Raw genomic sequence first — 25,458 nt, 5'->3', positions numbered from 1 at the left:
CACATATGCTATGTTGTTTTTAAATGTCACATATATTGAAGATGTTTACCTTTGTCTTCTCCTTGTACAATTTTTTATGACTGGCTGAAAAACCAGTAGAGCAGAAATTCAAAGGATTTTATTTTAACTTTCTTAGTTTATTAAATGTATTCCTGTGCATAAAATTGTCTCAACTTGTTTGAAAAGTTGTTTTTAAAGAGAAGCATTAGCTTTCCCTTATTAATGAGGTTAAAAATTATGACAAAGCAGAAATATATGGATTTATGTATCAACATACCTAAATCACATTTACTATCAGGAAAGTTGCAATTTTTAAATTTTAATTTCTATTTTTTTTCCATTTTTGTGCAAATTGAATTCTGAAAAATAATACTGAATTTGCAGATTTTATTTCATTTAGAATTTGTTTTTACCTGTTAAATTAATATTGAAGTGTAAAATCACACAATACTTTGCTAGTGTGAAGTATAAGAAAATATGACTTAGAAAAAATTAATGAAGGATATACATTAAAATTTTTAAGTGTACAATTTGTGTAAATATTTTTAGACCATCTTACCTAAAAGAAATCATTAGTTATTAAGTTAGAGGAATATTTTTCAGTCCTTTAATGTACTTTTTGGAATCTAATTTAATTCCACATTGTTGTTGTATAGTTTCACATTATAAATTGTAGTCTCAATGATTTAGTTTTAACAGGAGAAAAAAAAAAGATTTCTTTTCATTTCTTATGCTTAAATTATATTCAAATGTGTGCTCATATTTTGCTTTTGTGTATGTTAGTCTGTGTTCCTGTACACTTTTTGTTTTTGAAATCAAATTAATGGAATTTTTATTTTCAAGTTGTGAGGCACAATGACCTTGTTAATTTCAACAGAATTACAATCTTCCCATTATATGTCTTCAATTGAATTTTTAACATTATTCTGTTTGTAGCATATTTTAGTGCAATTTATTGCACACAAGTTTCTTCTTCATTTTAACAACTTTTTTATAAAAGTGTTCTTTTTCCAAATGAAATAGCTTTGCTTTCCGAAGATTTGATTATTTTTCTTCCTATATACTAATGGTTATACAACTGTGCTAAAGTTATTATTAATTTTGGGATTTTTAGTCCTTTCTCTAGACCTCTGGTCCTTTTTTTCCCTTGGAACAAACTAAAAATTTGTTTGGAGACCTGTATGTATTTTTTTTTTTTTTTGCTAGATGCATATCTTTTTATTTATTTATTCTTTTGGTGCAAAATGTCAATATATATATATATATATATATTGACATTTTGCATATATATATATATATATATATATATATATATATAAACATGAATAAAACAACAAGCAGAAAAGGTCACAACATAGAGAAATGATAGAGATGAAGCCAGAACTCTGCAGCATTGGACACTTCATCCTATGATCAAAAGACCAAAAAATTATACTAAAACTAAATGTAGGATGTCCTGTTATGACAAAGCTAACATTCAAGATTACATTGGGCTAAACGCACTATATGTGAAAAATGAATGCAGATTTTTGGAGCTAAGACCTAAACCTATAAGCACTGGGGTTTCGTCTTGAGCATTAGAAGCCAAGGCTATCAATAATGTCCCTCCACCACACCGCCAGCGAAAAATCAAAAATCTTACCTATGTGTCCGGGTGCAAATTCCAATCCGTATTCATCAAATCAATTTTCGTGCCAGTCGATAAAAATAAAATTAAAACAAAACCAATCAAATGAATAAAAAATAAATAAAAGGATTATCCAATAAATCAGGTCTAGAAACATTCCAGGTTATATAGGTTGGCATTATAAAGGTATTCTACTATATATATATACATACAGGGTGTTCCGTTTTAACCTGCAAGACCTTTATTTTTGCAACCGTTAGTCCTAGATACATACTTCCAATTGCAAAAATATTCAAAATCAAATGCAGGGTTAAGATATAAAAAGTTTGAAGCAAAAATAAATAGAGTCAAAAAATGCAAAATGTAACTGTTTATACTAGCCCTAGGGCCCCTAACTTATATTTAGGGAAATGATCTCCATTGAAAGATATTACTAACACAAAAAGTTTGACATTTGTGCGACCACAGCTCAAAGAGATACTCGAGTTCAAAGTCTTAAGGGATCATATAGATGATGAAATTGAAACTTATTGCCCTTTCAGAAGAATGACAAGTTGTCAAAGTAAAAGAACAAAGTATTTATATTTTTCATTGCTATTCAAAAATAAATGCTAATGTTTTGCCATGATGCGCAAAACACACTACAAAATCTCAATCAATTTGAAGAAACACATTCTATTCACATACATAATTTTAAACCCTTGTTAACTGCTATATTTCCCCCCCAAAAGATGCTATTGACAGCAAGTGTAAAGTGGTGTAAGTCACAAAACGCTGTGTTTCATATCTCGGTGAATATTGCTCGTACTAATGTTAAACTTTTTGTGTTGAAATTATTTGTCAATGGATATTATTTCCCTGAGTATAAGTTAGGGGACCTAAGGCCGTATAAAAAGTTAAGCCGTAAAAAAAAATTTTGTATTTCTTGACTCATTTTTATTTTTGCTTCAAACTTTCAATATCTTAACCTTGTATCTGATTTTAAACGTTTTTGCAATTGGAAATATACATCTAGGACTAACGGTTGCAAAAATAAAGGTCTTGCAGGTAAAAATGAAACACCCTGTATGTATATGTATAGTAGAATACCTTTATAACGCCGATCTATATAACGCAATTCTCTATAAACTGCACAACTTTCCTGAAGTAAACAATAGGTTTTGAAGTAAACAACTGTTTTGCTTTGCAAGTAAAAAAAATGTTTGGCAAATTATGTTTTAAAACTGTTTTTCATCTTTCCATTTTAATGCAAAGCTTTTAAATGAAAATTAGCATTTACAATAAACAGAAAATACCAGTAGGCTCTTGAAAATGCAGCTGTGATGCAAACCATGAAGCTAGCAGACGTGCAGGATAATTCACTTTCTTTTTATTGTGAAACATATTTATCTGTGAATGTCTAATTGTAATATTAGTGCTTTAATACTCAATGCAGATAAAACTCATTCAGAAGGGCTAACATAGATATATTCTGAATATTAGTTTCAAAATTTGTGAAATAACCTATATAACTCAAAAATCTGTATAACGCAAAAGCTCTGGTCCCAAGGTGTGCATTTTAATGGTCTTCTTCTGTAATTCTGTATACTGTTATTAATTTTCCTGTTAATTAACAATTTGTGTGTGACTTTTTTGTACTTGCCTTTTTAAATTCAAAGAAATTAACTAGACTAATTGGAGTTGTGGCTATAACATCTGAACAGTTTAGTGATTCATTTAAGGTTTTCCTTTCTTTCTTTTTTTTTTTTTTCATTGAACTCATATTTACTTTTCTATTTTTTATTTTATGGCACAGGTTTTCTTTTCTTCTCTTTTTTTTTTGAGATTGAATGTATTTTGCGTTTGTTATATTTTTTGCGAAGAACATTATTCTGATAAAGTTTAGATCTTGTAAAATTCACTGCTATTGCCAATTTAAAATTTCATCATTTTTATTTTGGTTGTATACTCTTAGCATAATTTTGTGAATTCCCTTTAATGACAGGTATTATATATTTGTGTACATCAAAGCATTTCATATCAACATTACAAAGAATGCAAAGTAACAAGGGTCTGTTTTTCTGTAGTTCTGTTATTGAAAGTTAATGAAATGAGATAACATTAAAATATCTGCATATTGAACCACAATTTAAAATTTTTGAATCTTTATAAATTGTCATTAATTGTATTTAGCTATAATTAATCTACACTTGTTTTTTAATTTTATATTCATTTTTGAAGTGATATTTAAAGTGAGATATTTTCCTTTAAAATCTAAACATGTGTTATCAATGCATTTAATTCTTTATTTGACTATTCTGATCATTCCAGGGTCTATACATGGGGATGGGGAATTCATGGCCAACTTGGTCATGGAAATGCTGAAGATGTTAATATTCCTACTGTTGTCAAAGCATTGAAAAAGAAAAATATTGTGGCCATAAGTGCTGGACAAGGACATACCGTTTTACTTAGTAAAAATGTATGTAGCATCTTTTAAGTTTTACAAGTTTTTATTGTGCTATCATTTTTCTGTTATTTATGAAGAAACATTTTAATTACATAAATACAGTCAAAACATCTTAAGTCTGCCCAGTATAACTGAAAAAAAAAGAAATAATAAATAAATAAATAAAATAAATAACTATGTAAGTACACATTTATCAAAATCTAACAAGTTTCCCATCAAAAGTGTGTCATTATTAGAAACTTCTTACTCTTAGACTAACTGCATAAGCAGCAGAAATGTGCATATTTCATTTCCAAAGTTTGTGCTTTCAATATAGAACTGGAGCTTGAGCATTAATTTAATGAATTTATCCTGTGACATTAAGATTCACGAGGAACTATATTATGACCTTCATCTCTTTCAACTGCACAAATAACATTTTGGGAAAAGTTGTCATTATTATTTTTGGATGTTTTACTATCATTACTTTTGGTTAAATTCATTGTGCAAATGTTAATTGATTTTCTCTTTGTTGGCATGAGGCTTTAATTTTTTATTATTCTTGGAGCAATCTCATGAAAAGCTAGAAAGTTTTTACAATGTGTAAAGGTTCTTTTTGATTCAAACTATGGAAAAAGATTCCTGTTTTCAATGTGATAGATAACCGGCGAGTGAAATCCCCTAAGTATCTAAAAACCCAACTGTCAATCACATGTTAGCACATCGTGACAGACGTGATATCAGAGCTCAAAAGTTGTGGAACTTTCGGCTGGCTGCATAGCAGGAAAAAGTTGAAAATTGTAACAGTTAAAAGGTTAACTTTGTTGAGTTGGCTATGCGATGCATCATATGCAAAATTTGATGACATCACTTTGATAAGTATGAGGTAACAGTGACTACTTTAATACAAAATCAATCAATCGGTCTCGTATCATTTGGTTTCCTTCTGCAGACGGTATGTTTTGATGTGAGCATGTGGGCTCAGTAGATTGATTCGTCCACACAGAGGATGTGGAAGTTTTCCTGAAGAAATGTGATGAAAAAAGATTTTTTAGCCTGCTAAAAGTGCAGGAAGTTCTAAAACTGCACCCATAATCTAACAAAGGTGTTTTTTTTTTTTTTAAGGAATTCAAATTTGAAGAGTTGATGTTTTAAGAACTATGCCTTGTCTTATGATATAAAAAAAGGGATAAACAAAATGAATTTTGGCAATGAAAATAGCATAACAAAAATGTTAATGATTCTGATGTATCTTAAGAGCCAGTTTCTGAGAAAGAAGTAGGCATAGAAAACTACAAAAGAATGAATAAATAAATAAAAAATATTCTCCATAGTAAATGGTATAAAGGAAATAAAAATGAAAGCCATCCTGGCTTGCAAGAGATCTTCTGCAGAACTTATAAACAGTTGGAAAACATGAACAGAATACATATAGTTTGAAGATAAAATTATGGTGAACTTCTGGCAATGCATTACTTCTGTTTTATATTTTTTAGAGAATAATGCATGCACCTAATATCACTAAACTTAATCAGGATACATTACAAAGATTTTAATAATTCATAACAGAAATTCTTGTACAGGTAGTTATCAAAATAATACAAACACTGGAGATTTGTAAAGAATTCTTTATTAGTATGGTGTAGGACCACCTTTGGCATGTCATACAGCTTGGACTCTTCGAGAAATCGATTCATACAAGTGTTGAATAGTGTTCAGCAGAATTGTATACCATTCTGCATAGAGATATTGTGAAAGCTCTGGGCGAGGAGCTGTTGGAAGATATCCATACTGTATCGATTGCTCTAAAATAAACCAAAATGGTTCAATTATATTAAGGTCAGGTGACAGTGTCCAAGGTGACACTGTCCAAGGCAAATGTTTAACTGCATCCTCGTGCTCATCAAATCATGATTGGAGATGTCCCGATGTATGGATAAGTGCATTAGCTTCTTGGGAAAATTCCATCTCTTTCCGGAAACAAAAATTGCATCATAGGATGGATCTGGTCTACTAAACTGTCTTTATACTTGTGTCCAGTGATCCTTTCTTTCAGGGTTACGACTGGGTCCAGTGAAAAACCTCCACATGGCTGCCCATATTATGACAGATCCTCTTCCATGCTTGACAGTTGGAAGGAGATAATCACAATCAGACGCTTGTGATGGTGTCCTCTAAACATGTACCCGTTCTGTCGTAGGGAAAAGTGTTAAAAACGATTCGTCAGACAATATTACTCTCTTCCACTCATCTATCAACCAGGATTTGTGATTGTGACACCACTGTAGACGACGTTTATCGTTAACATCTGTGACAAGTGTTTTGGGAATCGCTACTCTGTGAAAATGTTCTGTTTATAATTGTGCCTTCTAACAGCAATCACGCACACTGGTGAATATGAATGATGATTGAGTTCTGTGATTACTTTTGCTGCTGTTGTTCCCTTTTTGAACCTTACAATCCGCTTCAATATCCGTCGGTCTCTTTCACTGAGCTGCTCTTTCCGCCCACTATTTGCTTTGCCGAGCTTGTCTTACCGTGCTCTGTGTATGCTGTCATGACTTTAGATACTGTACCTCTAGAAACACAAAAACGTTGAGATGCTTCAGTTACACTTGCTCCAGCTAGACATGCTCCAACAGTTTGACCTTTTTAAAAATTTGAGAGGTCCGACATTTCACGCGCCAGAAAAAAAATCCAAGACTTCCAGAACTTCAAATTATGCCACCATATACTACCAGAATATATACATTGCTAAACATTAAAAAAAAACAGTAATTCAGTTTTATTCTTTATTACATACGAAGCGCATTCAAAAATGTCACTTTTTTCACAGGTGTTTCCATTATTTTGATAACTACCTGTAAGGTTCCATTGTTGATATGACTCGATGGTTCGCTAATTACTTCAATAGAACATGCATTGTGAAAAATTTTAAGTAACATTATGTTAAGAAGTGTGAAGTTAAAACTTTTGTTGAATGACAATGTTCACAAACATAATGATTATCCTTAAATGCACATATTCTGTAAAAATAGAATTTATATGTCAATGATTTGATGAATATAAAAGTAACAGGTATTTCCTTTCTCTACTAGATTAGTAAACAAATGTGTCTAATCTCTTAAATTTAATTGTAAATTTTATGCTGCATTTTTTAAAGAATAAAAATTCTTTGATACAGTGTATTATCTTTCTAGGGAGATGTGTATACTTTTGGATGTGGTATGTTTGGCCAGTTAGGAACTGGATCTGTAGCTAAGCAAAGTTACCCTCAATTAGTCAACATTCCTGAGAGAATAAAATTAATAGCTTCTGGTCATTTTCATGTGGTAAGTGCATATTTCTGTTTAATGTACAGATTATATATATTAGCCTAATGCAGTGAACAATTTTAATTATAAACTTGCAAATGTTATATACTACAGTCAAGAATTATTATTGTGTAGATAAAGATAGCTCTTTACTTTTAGCCTTGCAAGCATGTCTGCTCATTAAGATAATTTTATAGCCAGGAACAGTCAAAGGATGATTTTTTAATTAAATAACCAAAGCTAATAGTACACTGTAAAAAAAATTTGGAAACGTTTCTGAGTATATCGTGCAGCTGCGGTTGATGAAATTTTCAAAAACGTTTCTGAGTATTTCGGAATTCTCTTTCTGTAATGTCCAGAAACGTGTCTGAGCATTTCGGAATCCTCTTTCAATGTTTCTGAGTATTTTGGAATACTCTTTCTGTAATTTTCAGAAACGTTTCTGAGTATTTCGGAATCCTCTTTCCGTAATTTCCAGAAATGTTTCTGAGTATTCTGTGCAGCTGTGGTTCATGAAAGTTTCCAAAGTGTTTCCGAGTATTTCGGAACTCTCCAAACAATTTTCAAAAACGTTTCCGAGAATTTCAGGATCCTTTTTCCGTGATTTTTTCTAAAATATAATTCTTTACTATAGTATTGCATACCATATCAGTTTCAGTTCTTTCATATCTAACAGCAATGAAACAAGCAATTTTAGAATCATTCGTGGATTTTTTCTTCTGAATTTCTAATGACAAATAGCATGGTTAACAGCATAACATATGCACAGTTATAAATTTTTGAAAATTTATGAAATAATGTAGTAGTTTCATTCCTAATCACAAAATCGTTAGGGGAGGGGAGGGAGGGGGGGGTACTTTCTCAAAAGTGGGATTGTTTGTTAAACAATCTTAAACTTCAGTTTTTCTCTCAATATTTTCAAGATAAAATTATCAACATATTGTATTTTTAATGCAGAACTTAAAAACATATCTTGTATCAAACTTGATAGCTTTTATTTTCGGATAAAATTTGACAGAACTTACCTTTCCTTCGCGTCAAGTCTATTTCTCTGACGAACAAAGTGTACCGAAAAGTGCAACAGAGAAATTGGTGAATTTAAATATGACACCAAGTCCTTCTGTTGGAACCATTCGGGTTGATTCTTCTGTTCTTGCCCTTTTCCAGTTCATCACAAATATAAATACTTAATCAAAATAGGTTACTGATTTTATTTTTACAATGTGCGCAAGATGCATTATATATTTTATTTATTAAAACATTGAATTCTATTGCATGATTACTCCATTTCATATATACGAGATTCCCCCCCTCACACCATAAGAGTGATGGTGAATCCATAAAATGCTATAAAGCGCCCCCCTTTTAAAAAAAAGCAATCCCTGAAAATGTCAATGCCCATATGTACATTGAAAATAATAACATAGTATTTAAAAAATGATCACTTTTAAAACAATGACATGAAATAATAGTTCTTTTTATTTCGGCTTGTAAATACAGCTGTTCCATTTTTGCCACTAACTCATTCCTCCTGACTATCCTATATTGAACTAGTATATCCACAAAGGAAATGTTATTTAACGAACAACTAATGTCAAGGAATTTTTTATTGTCAACCACATTTAACAAAATGAATAAGCACATGAATTAATTGCATAACTATGTTGCTTACTAATAGATAACTGGGCCATTTTCTAATGGTATAAATATTTTTAAATAAATGAATAAATTATAATAGAAAAAGATAAATAATACTGGCACATTTTTTGTGAAGCATATTACAATACTAAAAAACATTTGCATTACCATATTTTTAATGAATTAAACAATTTTTTTTTTTGAACCAATGTATGTATATGCAAGTATTTCGAAATAACTTTTCTGTGATTGCTTTTCAAATATAAATCTTATTTCTTTTGCGTAATTAATCAGTTTCAATTGGTTACAACAAATAGTACACTGCGCACATAGGTATGTAGGATAACTTTAAATTAATTCGATAAACCCAAGAACAGTTACAATTGGAGCCTCATCAATTGCAAATCAACAAAAATATAAATGTATATAACAACATGCTTTAAAATATTCATTAATACTTAAAAGTGAACATGAGCGGAAGAAAATCTAAGTACCTCCATTACAGCTGGATAAGTAATCCAAAGGGTTTCGTTTCATTAAGTATAAAAACAGGTGTTGAAACTATTCACGCTTGAACACACAATATATATGTAATCATGGTCGCACCGGAAATTGTAAAGAAGCAAATTGTTATTAACTAACTTAATAGCTGCGTACATCGTCTAAAAAATCAAGGGCAGCCCAAAATGCAAAGACATAAATTAGTTTCGACACAATTTACTACTCTCTAGACATGAAATAACAAGTAATCCAATGCTAAACAGTTGCTGACTGCAGCAACCATAGATAAGGAAAAAAATGATAACTTACGATGTTTAAACGAAAAGCCGAAGGGCTAAATTTCGTAAGTCAGTCAACAATGTTACATGCTTATACAAGCAGAGATAATATCACACAGTGGAAGGTGCAGAATCAAATGTTAATGTGAAGAAATGAACATTGGAAACTTGTTAAAATCTTACCAAAAATTTATTGGTCCATAGTAACTAAAATAAATAAACTAACAAAAATAAGTTCATAAGAATAAACCCTGGCCATAAGTGGAGGCGGAGTTCGCAACTCCCCAACATCTATCGGACCTAACTCACAAGAGGCTGACCAACACAAAAGAAAGAGAGAGAGAACGATTGAAATCGTTCACTATTTATACTTGCCTCATTTGCATATGATTGGGCATCAAAGGATGCCAACCTAAAACTGAAACTTTACACGTGCCGAAAGAGTTGAGAAGTTAATCTAATTTGAATGAAGTAAATTTTATATTACATTACATTAGGAATGAGAACGCGGATAAATATCGTTTACCGATGTCTATCAAAAAATAAGCTCTCGTTATTTCCGACTCACTGGCGCCTGTGTTGGAAGGATAAAATACGTTTCGAAGCATTGCGCCTCACTTCCGCTTCTAGATTTTTTGAAATAACAGAAAGCTTTCTGAATAATGAGGAGTTCGCTATTGGATGAAGGATTCTTATTATTTCGGAAACGTTTCCGATATACCCAGAAACGTTTCCGAAATTTGTTACAGTGTACTTGAAATTGTAATATTCTAATACATAATCGTCTTATGTTAACTTTTTGTTCTTTTTGATTACCAAAATATTGTGCGCTTACTTTCGTACTCTCTAATGCAATATTTTTTCATACATGTTTTACTAAATCTAGTTTTCTGTACCTGAAGAGGAGTAGATTGATTTTAAGGTGTTTTTAATATTTTCTTCCTTGTCAGTAAACCCATTATTATCTTACTGTTAACAAAACACTGGAGTCTGATCATACCATAACAGCTGACAGAGGGACAACTGAGAGTGATAAGTATTAAGTAAGCAAGTCATCATGTAGTTATTTTGGTTTTAACACTTCCCATCATTGTTCTTGGTTGTTCTGTGCATCTTACAATGTTTACCCAAAATAGCATTTATTTTCTGTTCCTTTTTTATTGCTTGTACTTAGACAGAAAATAATGCAACTACTCTCCAGTGCATAAATAAGTTAACTGTATGCCAATAAACAAATTTTCCTTGACTCTTAATCCACACAATGAATTTAATGTCTAACAATTTGCTGCTGTTGATTTGAAAATTTTATTTATATTACTCAAAACTGTTTAGATCTTCAGTAAAACATTTCAAATGAGTGCAGAGTAATGTGCCGCATAAATTTGTTTGATTCATATTTATACATATTTCTATGAAACCAATGGCAAGTACTCACTGTCTATCAAAAAGTAGTCAAGACCCATTACTGTAGAGTAAATGCCCAAGCCAGCAATTTGATTTGGCTTATATACATACTGTTGTTATAGTTACCTCTTATTTTATGCCAATAGCTTGATCTAAATAAATATGCATATTGAGTATCATAATATCGAATTATTTGAAGAAATAATTTAAAAAAATACCTATAATAAATAAATTGTACAACTTCATTAAAAAAAACTGTCTGTGTTTATATTGCTGTGCTAAGCACAGATGTGGTATCTGCATATTTTAGCAAAAAAGAGTTATTGACACCAGCTGATTATTAATAACTTTGTGAACTTAAATGGCAAGTTTTTTGGTGACTTGTGACCACCAAATATTTTAAAAAGTCATTGGAAAAAACTGGTATCTGCATATTGTGCGTATATTTCTTATGACACTTGAACATAATGGACAAATACTAAAAAATTGCTCCATTAAAAGTGGTATCTGCCACCGTTACCCCTTTTTTTCTTTGTAATTATGTAGATAAGGCTTTAATGCCTTGCTAATGCAGCATTTAATAATGTGACAGTCTGCCTATTAATTGAAAAATTAATGTGGGCTGATAATTAAAATTAATTCAACCTTGCTTAAATATTCATGTAAAAATTCAAAATTTCCTACTTTAAATAAGTAATTTATTTAAATTTCAATTTCCTAGAATAAAATGCACATAAAATAATCTAATCTAATTCTTTTCTACAAATAAATGCATTTTTTTCTCCAGCAAGTTATATTTTTGGTTAAGCATTATCTGCTGTCAAAATCATTTTCATGCTCTCAAAATGAATCTAGAAAATAAAGTATTACTATCTAAATAAATGAGCATATAAAAATTTAATATATATTTATCCCAGTTTATTTTAAAATTTTTTAAAATTTTATGTTTAAAATATCTATGTCTGATTCATTTTAGCAAAAACTTGATTTTATGCCTTTCTTTTCCTGTCATTTTTTAAATAAAATATTGTCTACTGTCAAAATTAATTTACTCGCTCTGTTAATAAACATAGAGAACAAAATTAATGTTACTGTAATTTACAGTTTTGAATCTCTGAAATGGTATTTTCTGAAGATTCTGTTAGATTTGTGTCAACAAAATAACATGACAGTTACGTCTTTTAGCCCAGATTAAAAAAAAAGGCTGCTTCAATATTATTCAGTACTACATAAAACGTCTTTTTCTAAGCTATTTTTGTCATATCCGTGCAGATACACCTGAACATGATTAGTAATAGTCGCTTACAGTTAAATCAACCTAGTATATGAAAACTTTATGATGAGAAAATTAGTTGTAGCTACATTAATTAATTTTAAATAAAGATGTTTACAAAAGTACGCACTCCCATAGGAGAAACCAATTATTTACAAAACAACTTCCGTGAGTTGGACAATAAGTTAAGTCGCAAATCAAAGAAACAAGTTGTAAAACTTTAATCATGAATTTCTCATTTTGAGCTCAACTGCAGATACCACATTTATGCTTAGCACGGCAGTATAGATAACTGGATTTTTTTCATTATCTAATAAACACATTCATTTTTCTTAAGTCTCTTAGAGTAATTCATTGGTTACTGTCAAGCCTAAATCAAATATTTAAACGTGTTACATTTTGTAGAAAATTGCCATAGTTGTAATAACTTGTGAGTTGTTCAAGTGAATATTTATCAATTTGTGATAAATGTCAAATAACTCTGTTAACAATGCCCCAAGCATATCTTTTAAAAATTGTTGTAATTATTGTGCAGGTCTTGTGGTTTTTCCATTAATTAACAATTACTTTCATAATATTTTACAATTTCCTGAATCCTTTAGTTTGTCTATAAAAATTATTCATTTTGATTGAAACTCTTTTGTATATTATGTTTTTTTACATCTAAATATGAATTAAGGAGTGCTCATTGAATTTTTTTGTCCTTAATAGTTAGCTATTAGTAGAAAAAACAACATATATACATGGGGGTGTAACCCACAAGCTCTAAGACTACAGGCTCAAAACTCACGTCGTGCACGTCAACATGGGAACGCTTTGAGCCAAAATTCAAGATCTAATCATGTTTCTAGTTCATATGTGGACAACACGTTGCTGCAGAGGACATCAAATTCAAATGGCACTCTGCAACAAAGCCATCTTTTACCTAATTTAGTCAATTCTTCCTCAATTTCAGAGTCCATAGTCGAGGTATGTTTCATTCCTTTTTCTAATACTGAAAAAATTCCCCTAACCTACTCTTTCATCTTGTGTAAATTATTTATCTCCTTTGTGATTTTCAATATAATTATACTAAGAATACACTAATTAATCGGCAGTATTAATAATCAACTTTTTTGCTGATTATTTATAATCAACCAATTTTCAGGAATTAATTGGCTGATTTTTCTTTTCTTTTTATTCAAAATACTATAAGTATGCGCTGAGCTAGAAACTATGCTGAATGAGTTCATAAACAATAGATAAATATAATTTTTTGCAACATTAGGTGATATCTCATTATGAATTAATAATAATAACAATATTATAGAATTAAAAAGGTTAAATCATTCGTTTTTAAAATATGTTTACTGAATTAATGCCTTCTTTTTTAAATAGGAGGTTATGAGATGGTTACTTATATGTGTGCCTGTCACTTGCACCTCTCCCTAAAAATGTGTGAGGGACTTAACTCCAATTCAATTGTTTTTCTTAATTCCGTTACTGTATTCATTGTTAATGCATAAAATTGCAATGTACAATTTCATAATTTTCTTTTAAAATCATCACCTTTTTCATTCAATAAATATTTTGTATGTCTTGATAAGTTTTGATCTTACTGTAAAATCTTATTACAGCAAATACCAATACAACAAAATATCTATTTCAATTAAATAAATGTTTGGTCCCTTTTTAATTGCCATAACATTGTTTGAATTTCATTACAACAAACAAAATAACAAGGTCCCTTGAAGTTCATTATCATGGAATTTTTGTGTTTTTTTTAAAAAATTTTATGAAGAAATATTAGTTTTCTTTTTGATTTGATTTTTCTATTATATATTGATCTACGCATCTATCATATAGGGGTCATTCTAACAGAAACTCATTTTCATGTCCTTGTTATAGTTTATGAATGTTATATAACTTATACATACACTACTGGCCATTAAAATTGCTACACCAGGAGGAAATGCAGATAACAAAATGATATTTATTGGACACATATATTATGTTAGAAATAAAAAATGATTAAATTTTCAAGAAATTTGGGTGAATAGATCCCGCGAAATCAGTACCCAGAACTACCACCTCTGGCAGCAATAACAGCACTTATACGCCTGGGCATTGAGTCATACAGAGATTGGATGGCATGTACAGGTACAGACACCCATGCAGCTTCAAAACGATGCCACAGTTCATAGACCGTAGTGGCTGGCGTTAGCTGACGAGCCAGTTTTTCAGCGACCATTGACCAGACGTTTTCCATTGGTGAGAGATCTGGAGAACGTGCTGGCCAGGGTATCAGTCGAACATTTTCCGTACCAAGGAAAGTCTGCACATTCCCGGCCAGATGCGGTCGTGCATTATCCTGCTGAAACAAAGTTTCGCAGGGCTCGAATAAAGGGTAGTGCCACGGGTCGTTACACATCAGAAATGTAACGCCGACTGTTCATAGTGCCGTCAATGCGAACAGAGGGTGACGGAGATGTGTATCCAATGGCACCCCATACCATCACGCCAGGGGATGGGCCAGTATGACAATGGCGAAAGCACGCTGTCAGTGTGCGTTCACCACGATGTCGCCTAACACGAATGCGACCAGCATGATATTGTAAACATAACCCAGATTCATCAAAAAAAATGACGTCTTGCCATTGGTACACCAAGGTTCGTCGCTGATCACACCATCGAAGGCGTTCCTGTCTGTGATGCAGCGTCAATGGTAGCAGCAGCCATGGTCTCCAAGGTGACAGTCCATGCTGCTGTAAACGTCGCCGAACTGTTCGTGCAGACACTTGTGGTCTCGCAAATGACCCCATTTCTTGACTCAAAGCTCGTGACGTGGCTGTACGATCCATGAAGGGCATGCGGATAACATGCCTGTCCTCTCGGCTGCTAGTGATTACTGGCCGTTGAGAACCAGCACGATGATCTGTATTACCATCCTGAACCCATCGATTCCATATTTTGCTAACTATCATCGGATCTCGACCGACGGCGAGCAGCAGTACTGCGATAGGAAAAACCGCAAACCCGGTAGGCTACAATTCGACCTCTATCAAAGGCAGAAACGTGCTGGTACGCATTTTTCCTTCTTACACGAGGCATCACAACAATTTTCCAACACGCAGCAACGTTCAAACTGAATTAGCACGTGGGAAAATGTCTGTACAATTTCCTTATTTAAACACATTGTAGGTGTCGCTTGTTGGCCTAGCGCCCCTTATATGAAATAATTAACGAATTCATCTCACCACTTATCCCACCATAATATCAGTCACTTGCCTAATCATTGAGAAATTTTCAACGATGTTTTTCTTTCTTCTAATGCGGACGCCTGATGACGTATCTCGCACGTGCAGTCGCCGATCTATGACGTCACGACCTTCACGTAATCGGTGATGCATCGTAATAGATCGGCACGTGCCTGATGCTCATTGGCCAGGTGCTATGCTGGCGTGTATCAGGTGATTTGGCGTCCGCATGCAAATGAGTTCACTTACGATAAAAGGAAATGTTTCGAGTAGAAAGGAGACTTCTTCGGTGTTTTCTCTCTGGCAGGTTGACTCGAGCTCCCGTTTGCTTTTATGCAACGATGCGGGTTCTTTTTAATAAATAGATAATAGATTGATATAGCTCAGCTCTAGTTCGCGTTGTTTCAAATGTTTTTAATTTTATTTAACTAACTTTACTAAATGACCAAATAAATTTGGTTTTTATTTTTAAGTTGTCTTCAACTATTTTTTAATCATGCATTTCTAGTCATACATTTAATTAGGTTATTGCATTTAGAGATTATTAGTCTTGAGCATTCTCTTGCTCATTAAAAGGTTATGGGCAACCTGGACTCTGTTTTCGATAGCCTATATTTTCAGTAGGACTGGAGATGGAAATGATGTTTTTGACGTCTGTGATAATTTTCGATGGGGGGGCCGTATAGAAGATTTTTTTTTCGACAAGAGCATACTGATGATAAATATTAGATTATTAGTTTTCATTGATATTGTCTTCCGACTTTCTGTCGAAATAATGGCGAATCCCCAGATAACTATTGAGAAATTAAATGGCACAAATTATGTGTCATGGGCAGCAGATATGAAATTTGTCCTGATGGAGAAAAACGCCTGGGACATTGTAACTGGTAAGGAAACAGTGCCAGTAGTCTCTAAAGATTCAGGATTTACTGAGAGAGACGTTCGTGAGTTTTTGGCCAGAGAACGAGCGGCATTATCTTTAATATATTTGTTTGTAGACAACGAATTCAAAAGAATAATAGAGCATTGTGAGTCGCCAGAAAAATCGTGGGAATGTCTAAAAGCACACTTTTATCCTGATAACAGGTGTGTGCATATGAGAACTTTTACTGAGTTAACAAACTGTCGAATTGAGCAAGGCGAATCCATTAATCTCTTCGCATCAAGAATTCGTCGAATTTATGACAGGATAAAGGGAATCGACAAGAATTTTTCTGAGTCATACTTAAATTTTCAAGTTTTGAGATATCTTCCATCGGAATATGACAGCATTTGCCAATCAATTTTGAGAAAGAAACCCGAGGATTTTTCTTTTGATGCGATAGTACAGGACTTAATTTCTGAAGAGAGCAGATTAAAGCTGAAGGACGAGGATAATATTAGCGCCAACTACGTTGCTCCAAAAGAAAAAAGATCGTGTTATAATTGCGGACGTACAGGCCACATCCGCAAAGATTGTAGTTTTCCAGAGAGGAACCGCGGAGGAAGTCCATCCACAAGCTCCAAGAAGTCAAGTTATGGCCAGAGGAGGTCAAGAGGAAGAAACAGGAACCAGTATACCAGAAGAGGCAGCTCCTCATCGCCGAAAAAGTGTGAGTACTCTTCCAAAACATTTTTTATTTCGGAAGCGAACTTTAACGAGATAGACTGTAATCCTTCATCATGGGCATTTGATTCGGCGGCCAGCCATCACTTTGCAAATAATAAGAACTTTTTCCATAAATATGAACCTGTAAATGATCGAAAGATGGCCGTAGCAGTCCAAAATCATGTTTTTCCAATTGAGGGGGTTGGAGAGATAAAGTTAAAGTTCGGTCCTAAGACCATTAATTTAGTAAATGTGATGTATTCGCCGCATTTGCGAAGAAATTTACTGTCTGGTCCCAGATTTGACCAAGCGGGAGCATGTTTTAAAGGGGGAAAAGGTTTGGTAACTGTATCAGATAATGGCGAAATAATTTTTAAAGCTAAACTATCTAATGGCATTTATTTTGTTAACCCAAAGGTAATTTCAGAAAATGTACATAAAAATGTTAATTATGAAGCTAGTAGTACTGAAAGCTTAGAATTATGGCACAAAAGATTTGCTCATGTAAATGTCGATAATATAAAGAAAACTGCTGAATATAAATGTACTAGGGGTCTACCAGTTTTTAAAAATGATAAAGTAAATTGTGAAGATTGTAAATTAGGAAAGTTCAGACGCGTATCTTTCAAACCAATGGACGAAATTCGATCAAAGAAACCTTTAGAATTAATTTATAGTGACATTTGGGGGCCATCGAGTATTGAAGGTAGAAGAGGTGAACGATACTTTCTTTCAGTTGTTGACGATTATTCCCGTAGAACGTCATTGTACCCATTGAAAAATAAAAATCAGGCAGCAGAAATTCTCATTAATCATATTAAAAGGGCAGAGAGATTTCTGGGAACAAAGCTGAAAGCAATAAGAACTGACAATGGAGGGGAATTTTCAAATACAATTTTAAGTAAATTTTGTCAAAATGAAGGAATAAAACATGAATTCACTAATAGTTATACCCCTGAGCAAAACGGGGCGGCTGAAGTATTTAACAGAACTGTGGCAGATGGTACTAGGGTAATTTTAGAAGAGAGTGGTATAGGTAAAAACTTTTGGCCTGAAGCCATGTTGTATTTCACGTACACGTGGAACCGCGTATGTCATAGAGATCAAAAACTAACTCCTTTTGAGCTATATGGGGGAAAATCACCCTCAATCAGACATTTGAAACCATTTGGATGCGTAGCCTATGTTGGTGTGCCGAAGCAACGTCGGCAAAAGCTTGATCTTAAAGCCCAAAAAGGGATTTTAATTGGGTATGCATTTCGGACAAAAGGGTATCGAATCTGGATTCCAGAAAATGATAAAATTATAGAGACCATAAATGTCAGATTTAATGAGGGAAAATTTTTCAAAGACGAATTTGAGTCTAAACGCAGTGGAGTCGTGATGGGCACCATAGAATGGTTAAATGTACCAAAATCAGATGAAGATGAAATTCCTGATGAGGAAATCTTAAAAATTCCCGAACTACCACCTGTTCATTCAGAAACAGAAGAATCAGATCGGGGGGAAACTGAATCATCAGATGATGAAAGTGATAAATGTTTAAAATTAGCAAAATGGGAAAGAAAAGTCGTACCAAGACCCGATGGGTCTCGTAACGATATCTATTATTTTGAAAAGGGAAGCAACAAACGATTGAGATCAATTTATGATATAAAGAAATATTGCAGAAAAAATAATATTGTTTACCAGCCAGATATATTTTGCTTTAAAGGTAAAAATACTACTGAAGGAGAGATTGATAACTCTGTAAACAGCAACGTAATTAATGAATTTTCTCAAGCATGACTAGGACATCAAATCATTATTCCTAACACTTACAAACAAGCCCTTAAATCGCGAGAAAAAGACAATTGGATAAGTTCAATGCGGGAAGAATTAAAAGTGATGCAAGATCGCAAAGTGTGGAATCTTGTCGAATTACCGCATGATTCTACTCCAATTGGTTCTCGCTGGGTTTTTACAGTCAAAAGAAATGAAAATGGGGAAATTTTGAGATACAAAAGTCGCCTAGTAGCTTTAGGGAGTTCTCAATTGAAATATGAGAGTTATGATCTTACGTACTCGCCAGTTGTAAATTTCAGCATTATAAGATTTTTCTTTTCTCTTTTGGTGGTAAAATTAAACTGGGTAAACATCCAATGTGATGTGAAAAATGCTTACCTTTATGCACCTATTTCAGAACCTATATATATGAAACAACCACCTGGTTTTGTAGAAAAGGGGATGAAAAATTTATATTGTAAACTAAATAAAGCAATTTACGGACTCCACCAAAGTGGACGATTGTGGTTTTACGAAATAGAAGAAAAATTGATTTCAATAGGTTTTTGTAAATTTGAATGGTGTAACTGTGTCTATATTTATAAATCTTCTGTAATTTTACTTTTGTATGTAGATGACATTGTTTTATTTGGAAAGAGTCAAAATGATATACAAACTGTTTTAGAAATGTTACAAAAATACTTTGATTTAAAAATTTTAGGTAAAACTAAAAAATTACTAGGCGTGGAATTTGAGGAGGATTTGAATTGTTTTTCATTAAGTCAAATTGGCTATATTGAAGAAATTTACGAACGTTTTGAGAAATTCAATATCCCTATCTCCTCATTGCCGATAAGTAAAGGTATTATATACACTAAACTAGATTGTCCAAATAACGATCAAGAGGTACAAGATATGTCAAAAATACCGTACAGGAATTTGTTAGGTTGTCTTTCGTTTCTAGCAAACAGAACAAGACCAGACATTAGTTACGCTACAAACATTTTTAGCCAATTCCAAAATAACCCCGGTATAAAGCATTGGGATGGTTTATTAAAATTATTAGGCTATGTTTCTAAAACTAGAAATTACAAACTTAAATTACAATGCAATGAAATTCAAGTTGTAACATATTCTGATGCTGATTTCGCCTCTAACAGAGACGATAGAACTTCACTCGGAGGTCAGATTGTTTTCATTAACAAATCGCCGATTTCATGGCGAACATTTAAACAAAAGTGCATTAGTTTATCAACGATGGAATCGGAGTTTATTGCAATGACAGAGGCCGGCAAAGAACTTCTTTGGTTTGATAGAATCATTGATGAATGTGTTAATAAGGGGGTAATTAACAAGGAACACAAAATTAAATCTGTATTAAAAGTTGATAATCAAGCTACAATAGATTTTGTGAGATCACCGATCGAAAATTATAGGACAAAACATATTGATGTAAAGTTTTTTTATATACGCGATTTAATTTATAAAGATATATTTGATGTTGAATTTGTTAGAAGTAAAAATAACATGTCTGATGTATTTACTAAGCCTTTGTCTCGATCTGAACTAATAAAGTTCAATGAAAAGGTTTTTGTAATGTAATTGCTTTTGTGATATTTTTAGTAATTTAATTTTTTTGAAAATTTAGTAATGTGGGAAAAGTAAACTATTTTAACTATTGGGAACAGGTTAAAGTTATATATTTTTTGCGTTTTACAGTTTATATTTGTACTGTTCAAATGTGTTTATACCAAGTATTTGTATACTCGCCAAGGTTTTCCAATTTTTGCAGATTGAATGTGTTTATATGACATTGGACTGATTGACTTTTTACTGACTTGGAAAATGGAACAGTTTGAACGGACTGGAATCGGATTGAGTGATATTTTGTTATAAAAGAATTTGCTTGTTGTTGTATTTAACTAATCTACTAATCATGTTTATATTCAAAATCTTTTTGTAAAACTAGAGCTGGTATTGAGATTTGTTAGGAAATAAATTATCTTTAAATGTATAAGAAAATAATGTTCATAAGATGGTGAGAGGGGGGGCATTGTTGGCCTAGCGCCCCTTATATGAAATAATTAACGAATTCATCTCACCACTTATCCCACCATAATATCAGTCACTTGCCTAATCATTGAGAAATTTTCAACGATGTTTTTCTTTCTTCTAATGCGGACGCCTGATGACGTATCTCGCACGTGCAGTCGCCGATCTATGACGTCACGACCTTCACGTAATCGGTGATGCATCGTAATAGATCGGCACGTGCCTGATGCTCATTGGCCAGGTGCTATGCTGGCGTGTATCAGGTGATTTGGCGTCCGCATGCAAATGAGTTCACTTACGATAAAAGGAAATGTTTCGAGTAGAAAGGAGACTTCTTCGGTGTTTTCTCTCTGGCAGGTTGACTCGAGCTCCCGTTTGCTTTTATGCAACGATGCGGGTTCTTTTTAATAAATAGATAATAGATTGATATAGCTCAGCTCTAGTTCGCGTTGTTTCAAATGTTTTTAATTTTATTTAACTAACTTTACTAAATGACCAAATAAATTTGGTTTTTATTTTTAAGTTGTCTTCAACTATTTTTTAATCATGCATTTCTAGTCATACATTTAATTAGGTTATTGCATTTAGAGATTATTAGTCTTGAGCATTCTCTTGCTCATTATCGCTACGGGCGCGTGCGCTGTCTAAATGCGCTGAAAAGCTAATCATTTGCATATCACATCATCTTCTTCCTGTCGTTTAAATTTCATGTCTGTACTATGTCGCCTTCTTGGTGTAGCAATTTTAATGGCCAGTAGTGTATTTTTAGGGAAGCGCAGTGTTTCAGTGGTAGTGCTTTGTGCTTTCACACTGCGGACCCATGTTCCATTCCCGGGTTCAGCATGGCCGACTCAACCCTCCATCCCTTCAGTGGGATGATAAAATGAGCATCAAGCGTGATTGGGAACTAATCCCTCAGAGTTCTGTGTTCGGCTGACCTCCTTACCGGAATACCTGCTTTAGACCCCTGAGCCCTTGGTCAAGAAAACTGAAATGTGCATAGTAGGCTTTGACCCCTATGGACTGTTGCGCCGCTGGGTTTGATTTGGTTACATATTTTTAGGAGTTTAAATATGTTTCAGAGTTGAGTTTAATGAGATAAATAAAGTAAAATTTCTATGATGTATTTTAATTGTCTTTAATGTAAGTCTGAAGTACCCAAATGTCCCCACTGATAGTAAAAAAAAAATAAGCAAAAATTATTTATGTGCAAACAAACAATAAGTTCACATTTTTGTGTTTTTTATTTCAAAATTTTGAATAATTTAAGTTAAAAAAATCATTTAAAAGTAAATTTTCATTGAAAACTATTTTACACAGTTATTTTTAAGCTTGTCTTGAGCTGGTTGTGTCATTCTGTCACAACAGTCAGTTTCCTTCCCAGAATCGCAACAAAATAAATACAGTCGAATCTCGATAGCTCAAAGCTTATAGCTTGAATATTCCTTTATCTCAAAGTTTTTATCGGGTCCCAAACTCTTGAGACTGTTGTGGAAACTTCTTATAACTCGAATGTTTTTGCCGGTCCCTTGGGACTTCAAGTTATTAAGAGTTACTGTATTTTTTTCAAAAATTCTTGAAATTTACAGCTGGAAACCCAGAAAAATATTGCAGCATATTTGCATATTTAAGTTGTTAGTAATTTGTTCTTGGAATCTATATGAAAGCATAAAACCTAAAATGATTTTTTGGATCCATCATTCCCTCATATCTGTTTTTACAGTTAAATAAAATAAAATATTTCACGAAAACTGAATAATCATAAGTTACTTCCTCATTTGCGAATATTTGTGTGTGAATAAATTCAAATACTGTATATACTCACGTATAAGTCGATCTCTCTTATAAGTTGACCCCCCTACTTTTAAGAGGAAAATTGGGAAAAAATCGAAAACTCGCGTATAAGTCGAACCCCACTTTCTGAAAAAATCAGAAACGTTTTACCGCTAATTTTGAATGTAAATGTTCTAAAAAGGAGGAAATTTAAATGTAAAGAACATTTTTTATGTTAAAAAATGTCCGATTATTATTCTTTTGCACAAAAAGGGTTTACTTCTGCGATCACGATTTTTGTAAAGTGTTCAATTTTGCTGTTACGATTTTTGTAACTTGCTGCTTTTATTTTGAATAAATATCAATAAAATCCTGTGCTATAGCCAGATTATCGCAACTATCGGGAAAATTTTCGAATACGGCTATTCCCGCACTTTTCTCGTAGTCGGCCATTTACTGCTACTTGTTGCTTTTATTTTGAATGTCAATAAAATCCTGTGCTGTAGCCAGATTATATTATTTTTAAAAGGATGAGCATTAGTTCGCGACTATGGGAAAATTCGCGAATACAGCGGTTCCCGCTCTTTTCGCGTAGTCGGCTGTTTACTGTTACTTGTTGCTTTTATTTTGAACAAATGTCCATACAATCCTGGGCTGTAGCCAGATATTATTTTTAAAAAGACGAGCATTAGTTCGCTACTATTGGTAAAATTCGCGAATACGGTGATTCCCGCACTTTTCACGTAGTCGGCCATTTACTGTAATTATTTAATCTTTACTACACAGTCAGACCATGTAAAGTTATAGCAGAATGTGTAAGTACTTACTTCTACAGCATCTGCTTTAAAGAGTTGGTCTAAAATCGCTAAAATGCTAACGTTTTCCAGTGTTTTTTTTCCCAAGAATTGTTTTTAAAAAAATTTCGGCAGTTTTGCCTCATGTATGAGTCAACCCCTTAACTTTGAATCTCATTTTTTGTGCTAAATTTCTCGACTTATACACAAGTATATACGGTATCAGTAAGGCCTAATTACAAGATTTAAATTTTAATGAATTTGTCCTTCCCTCACTAGTGAAGAATGACACTTAAGTGAGGGTATAATACTAGCTACTCAGAAATTTAAAAACAAAAAAGAAGGAAAGAGATTTATGGAAAAAAGAAAATATTTCAATATGTGGAACTATGGGAAGGAATAGGTCTAAACCCAACGATATCTTTGATGCATCTTCCTAATGTTGTCAAAAAGTGACGTGTATGATTGGTTAGAATATTGTTAACATTCCCTATATCTATTACAAATGGTAGATATTCTTTCAGAAAATTAAAAGCCATAGACACCTATTTAAACCCAAGATTGAGTAAATTGTTTAGTGGTTATTTTCATCTAAAATGAAAAAAAAAAAAAACCAATTGAGTTTGAAGTGAAACTGTTTGCTTCTGGTATACAAAAAAGAAAAAAAAAAAAGAAGAACTTTCATGTTTGTGTATGCAGTGGTAGACAAAAAAAAAAAAAAAAAAATGCCCTTCTTACAGAAGTTCACATTTTAAAGAATTTCTTGAGGAATAAGAGAACAATTTTTTGCTAACTTTTGTCACATGAAAGGTATGCTTTGGCTGACATGTTTCAATAACAATTACACACACTTGTATCGGCAGCAAATTGAAGAAACCAAAAACGTTTTTTGATCATCTTTCATCGTAAGTAGCTGAGTATTTGCTGTAAATTTCAGCAATTTATTTACTCTTACTGTGTTCAACAATTTTATAGATTTTCGGAAAAATATCACTTATATTCATAAAGATTTCTTTCAAAAGTTCTAATTTTGTTTGCATGTTTTTGGCTTATAATACAGAGAGTTTTCTGTCAAAATTTGCCAAACTTTCAGAGAACTTGACAGCATACAAGAGAACCATTTTACTAAAATTTGAATTCAAAATTTAGAAAATTTGATGAAGTAATTTCTCACTGCGCATGCACAAAAGATAGCAATTTATAACTTTCAAAATTTCATTGCCAACTTATCAGAAAATTCCAGGTGAATATCATAAAAACTTTAAAAGAAACTGGTGACCTAATGAGCTGCATTTCAATTGTTCTCACATAGAAAACGATTACGATGTCGCTCCAGGTATGACGACACTTTGTTGACAGTCCCAAAGGTGAGTTGATAACTAGGTTTGACTGTATATTAAAGGTGGCGACGTTTTTTTGTATGTTTCTTTCATTCTACTCAATGGCCAGGAGAGCCATGAGCACCTACAGCCTTGAAACTTGGCACAAAACTTTAATGTACCCCGGAAGATGCACTAGTTTTTTTTTTGAAAAGGTGTGTTTACATTTTAGTTGAAGAAAAGTTCATTTTACATTAAGAAGACCAGGGGAGTTAGATTTTTATTTATTCAAGGGATTTCCTTTAAATTCTTAACACAGGCATTACCATGTGGGTACTGCTAGTGTAAATATATAAGTATAGTGATAAAGAGAAGGAGTTTTCTCTTTTTATCTTTATATTTAAATGTTTACTTTATTTGATCATTCATTGTTTAATGTTATCAGATTTCAAATCAAGAATCATGTTTG

At 32.6% G+C, this 25,458-nt stretch overlaps 1 protein-coding gene across 1 annotated transcript in view; it reads left to right on the top strand.

Annotated features, from left to right (window-relative positions):
- LOC129231695 (uncharacterized) overlaps positions 1–25,458 on the top strand; it is a 107,611-nt gene that overhangs the window by 56,719 nt on the left and 25,434 nt on the right. Inside the window, exons 20-22 of the mRNA XM_054866059.1 lie at positions 3,938–4,088; positions 7,256–7,387; positions 13,175–13,432. Of these exons, the coding sequence (XP_054722034.1) occupies positions 3,938–4,088; positions 7,256–7,387; positions 13,175–13,432 (541 nt within the window). The remainder of the gene's footprint in view (positions 1–3,937; positions 4,089–7,255; positions 7,388–13,174; positions 13,433–25,458) is intronic.

This window comes from Uloborus diversus, chromosome 10 (assembly GCF_026930045.1).
Source record: "Uloborus diversus isolate 005 chromosome 10, Udiv.v.3.1, whole genome shotgun sequence".
In the NCBI taxonomy this organism is placed as follows: domain Eukaryota; kingdom Metazoa; phylum Arthropoda; class Arachnida; order Araneae; family Uloboridae; genus Uloborus; species Uloborus diversus.
The sequence above is the reverse complement of the archived record's forward strand: the minus strand, read 5'-3'. Positions and strand labels throughout refer to the sequence as shown.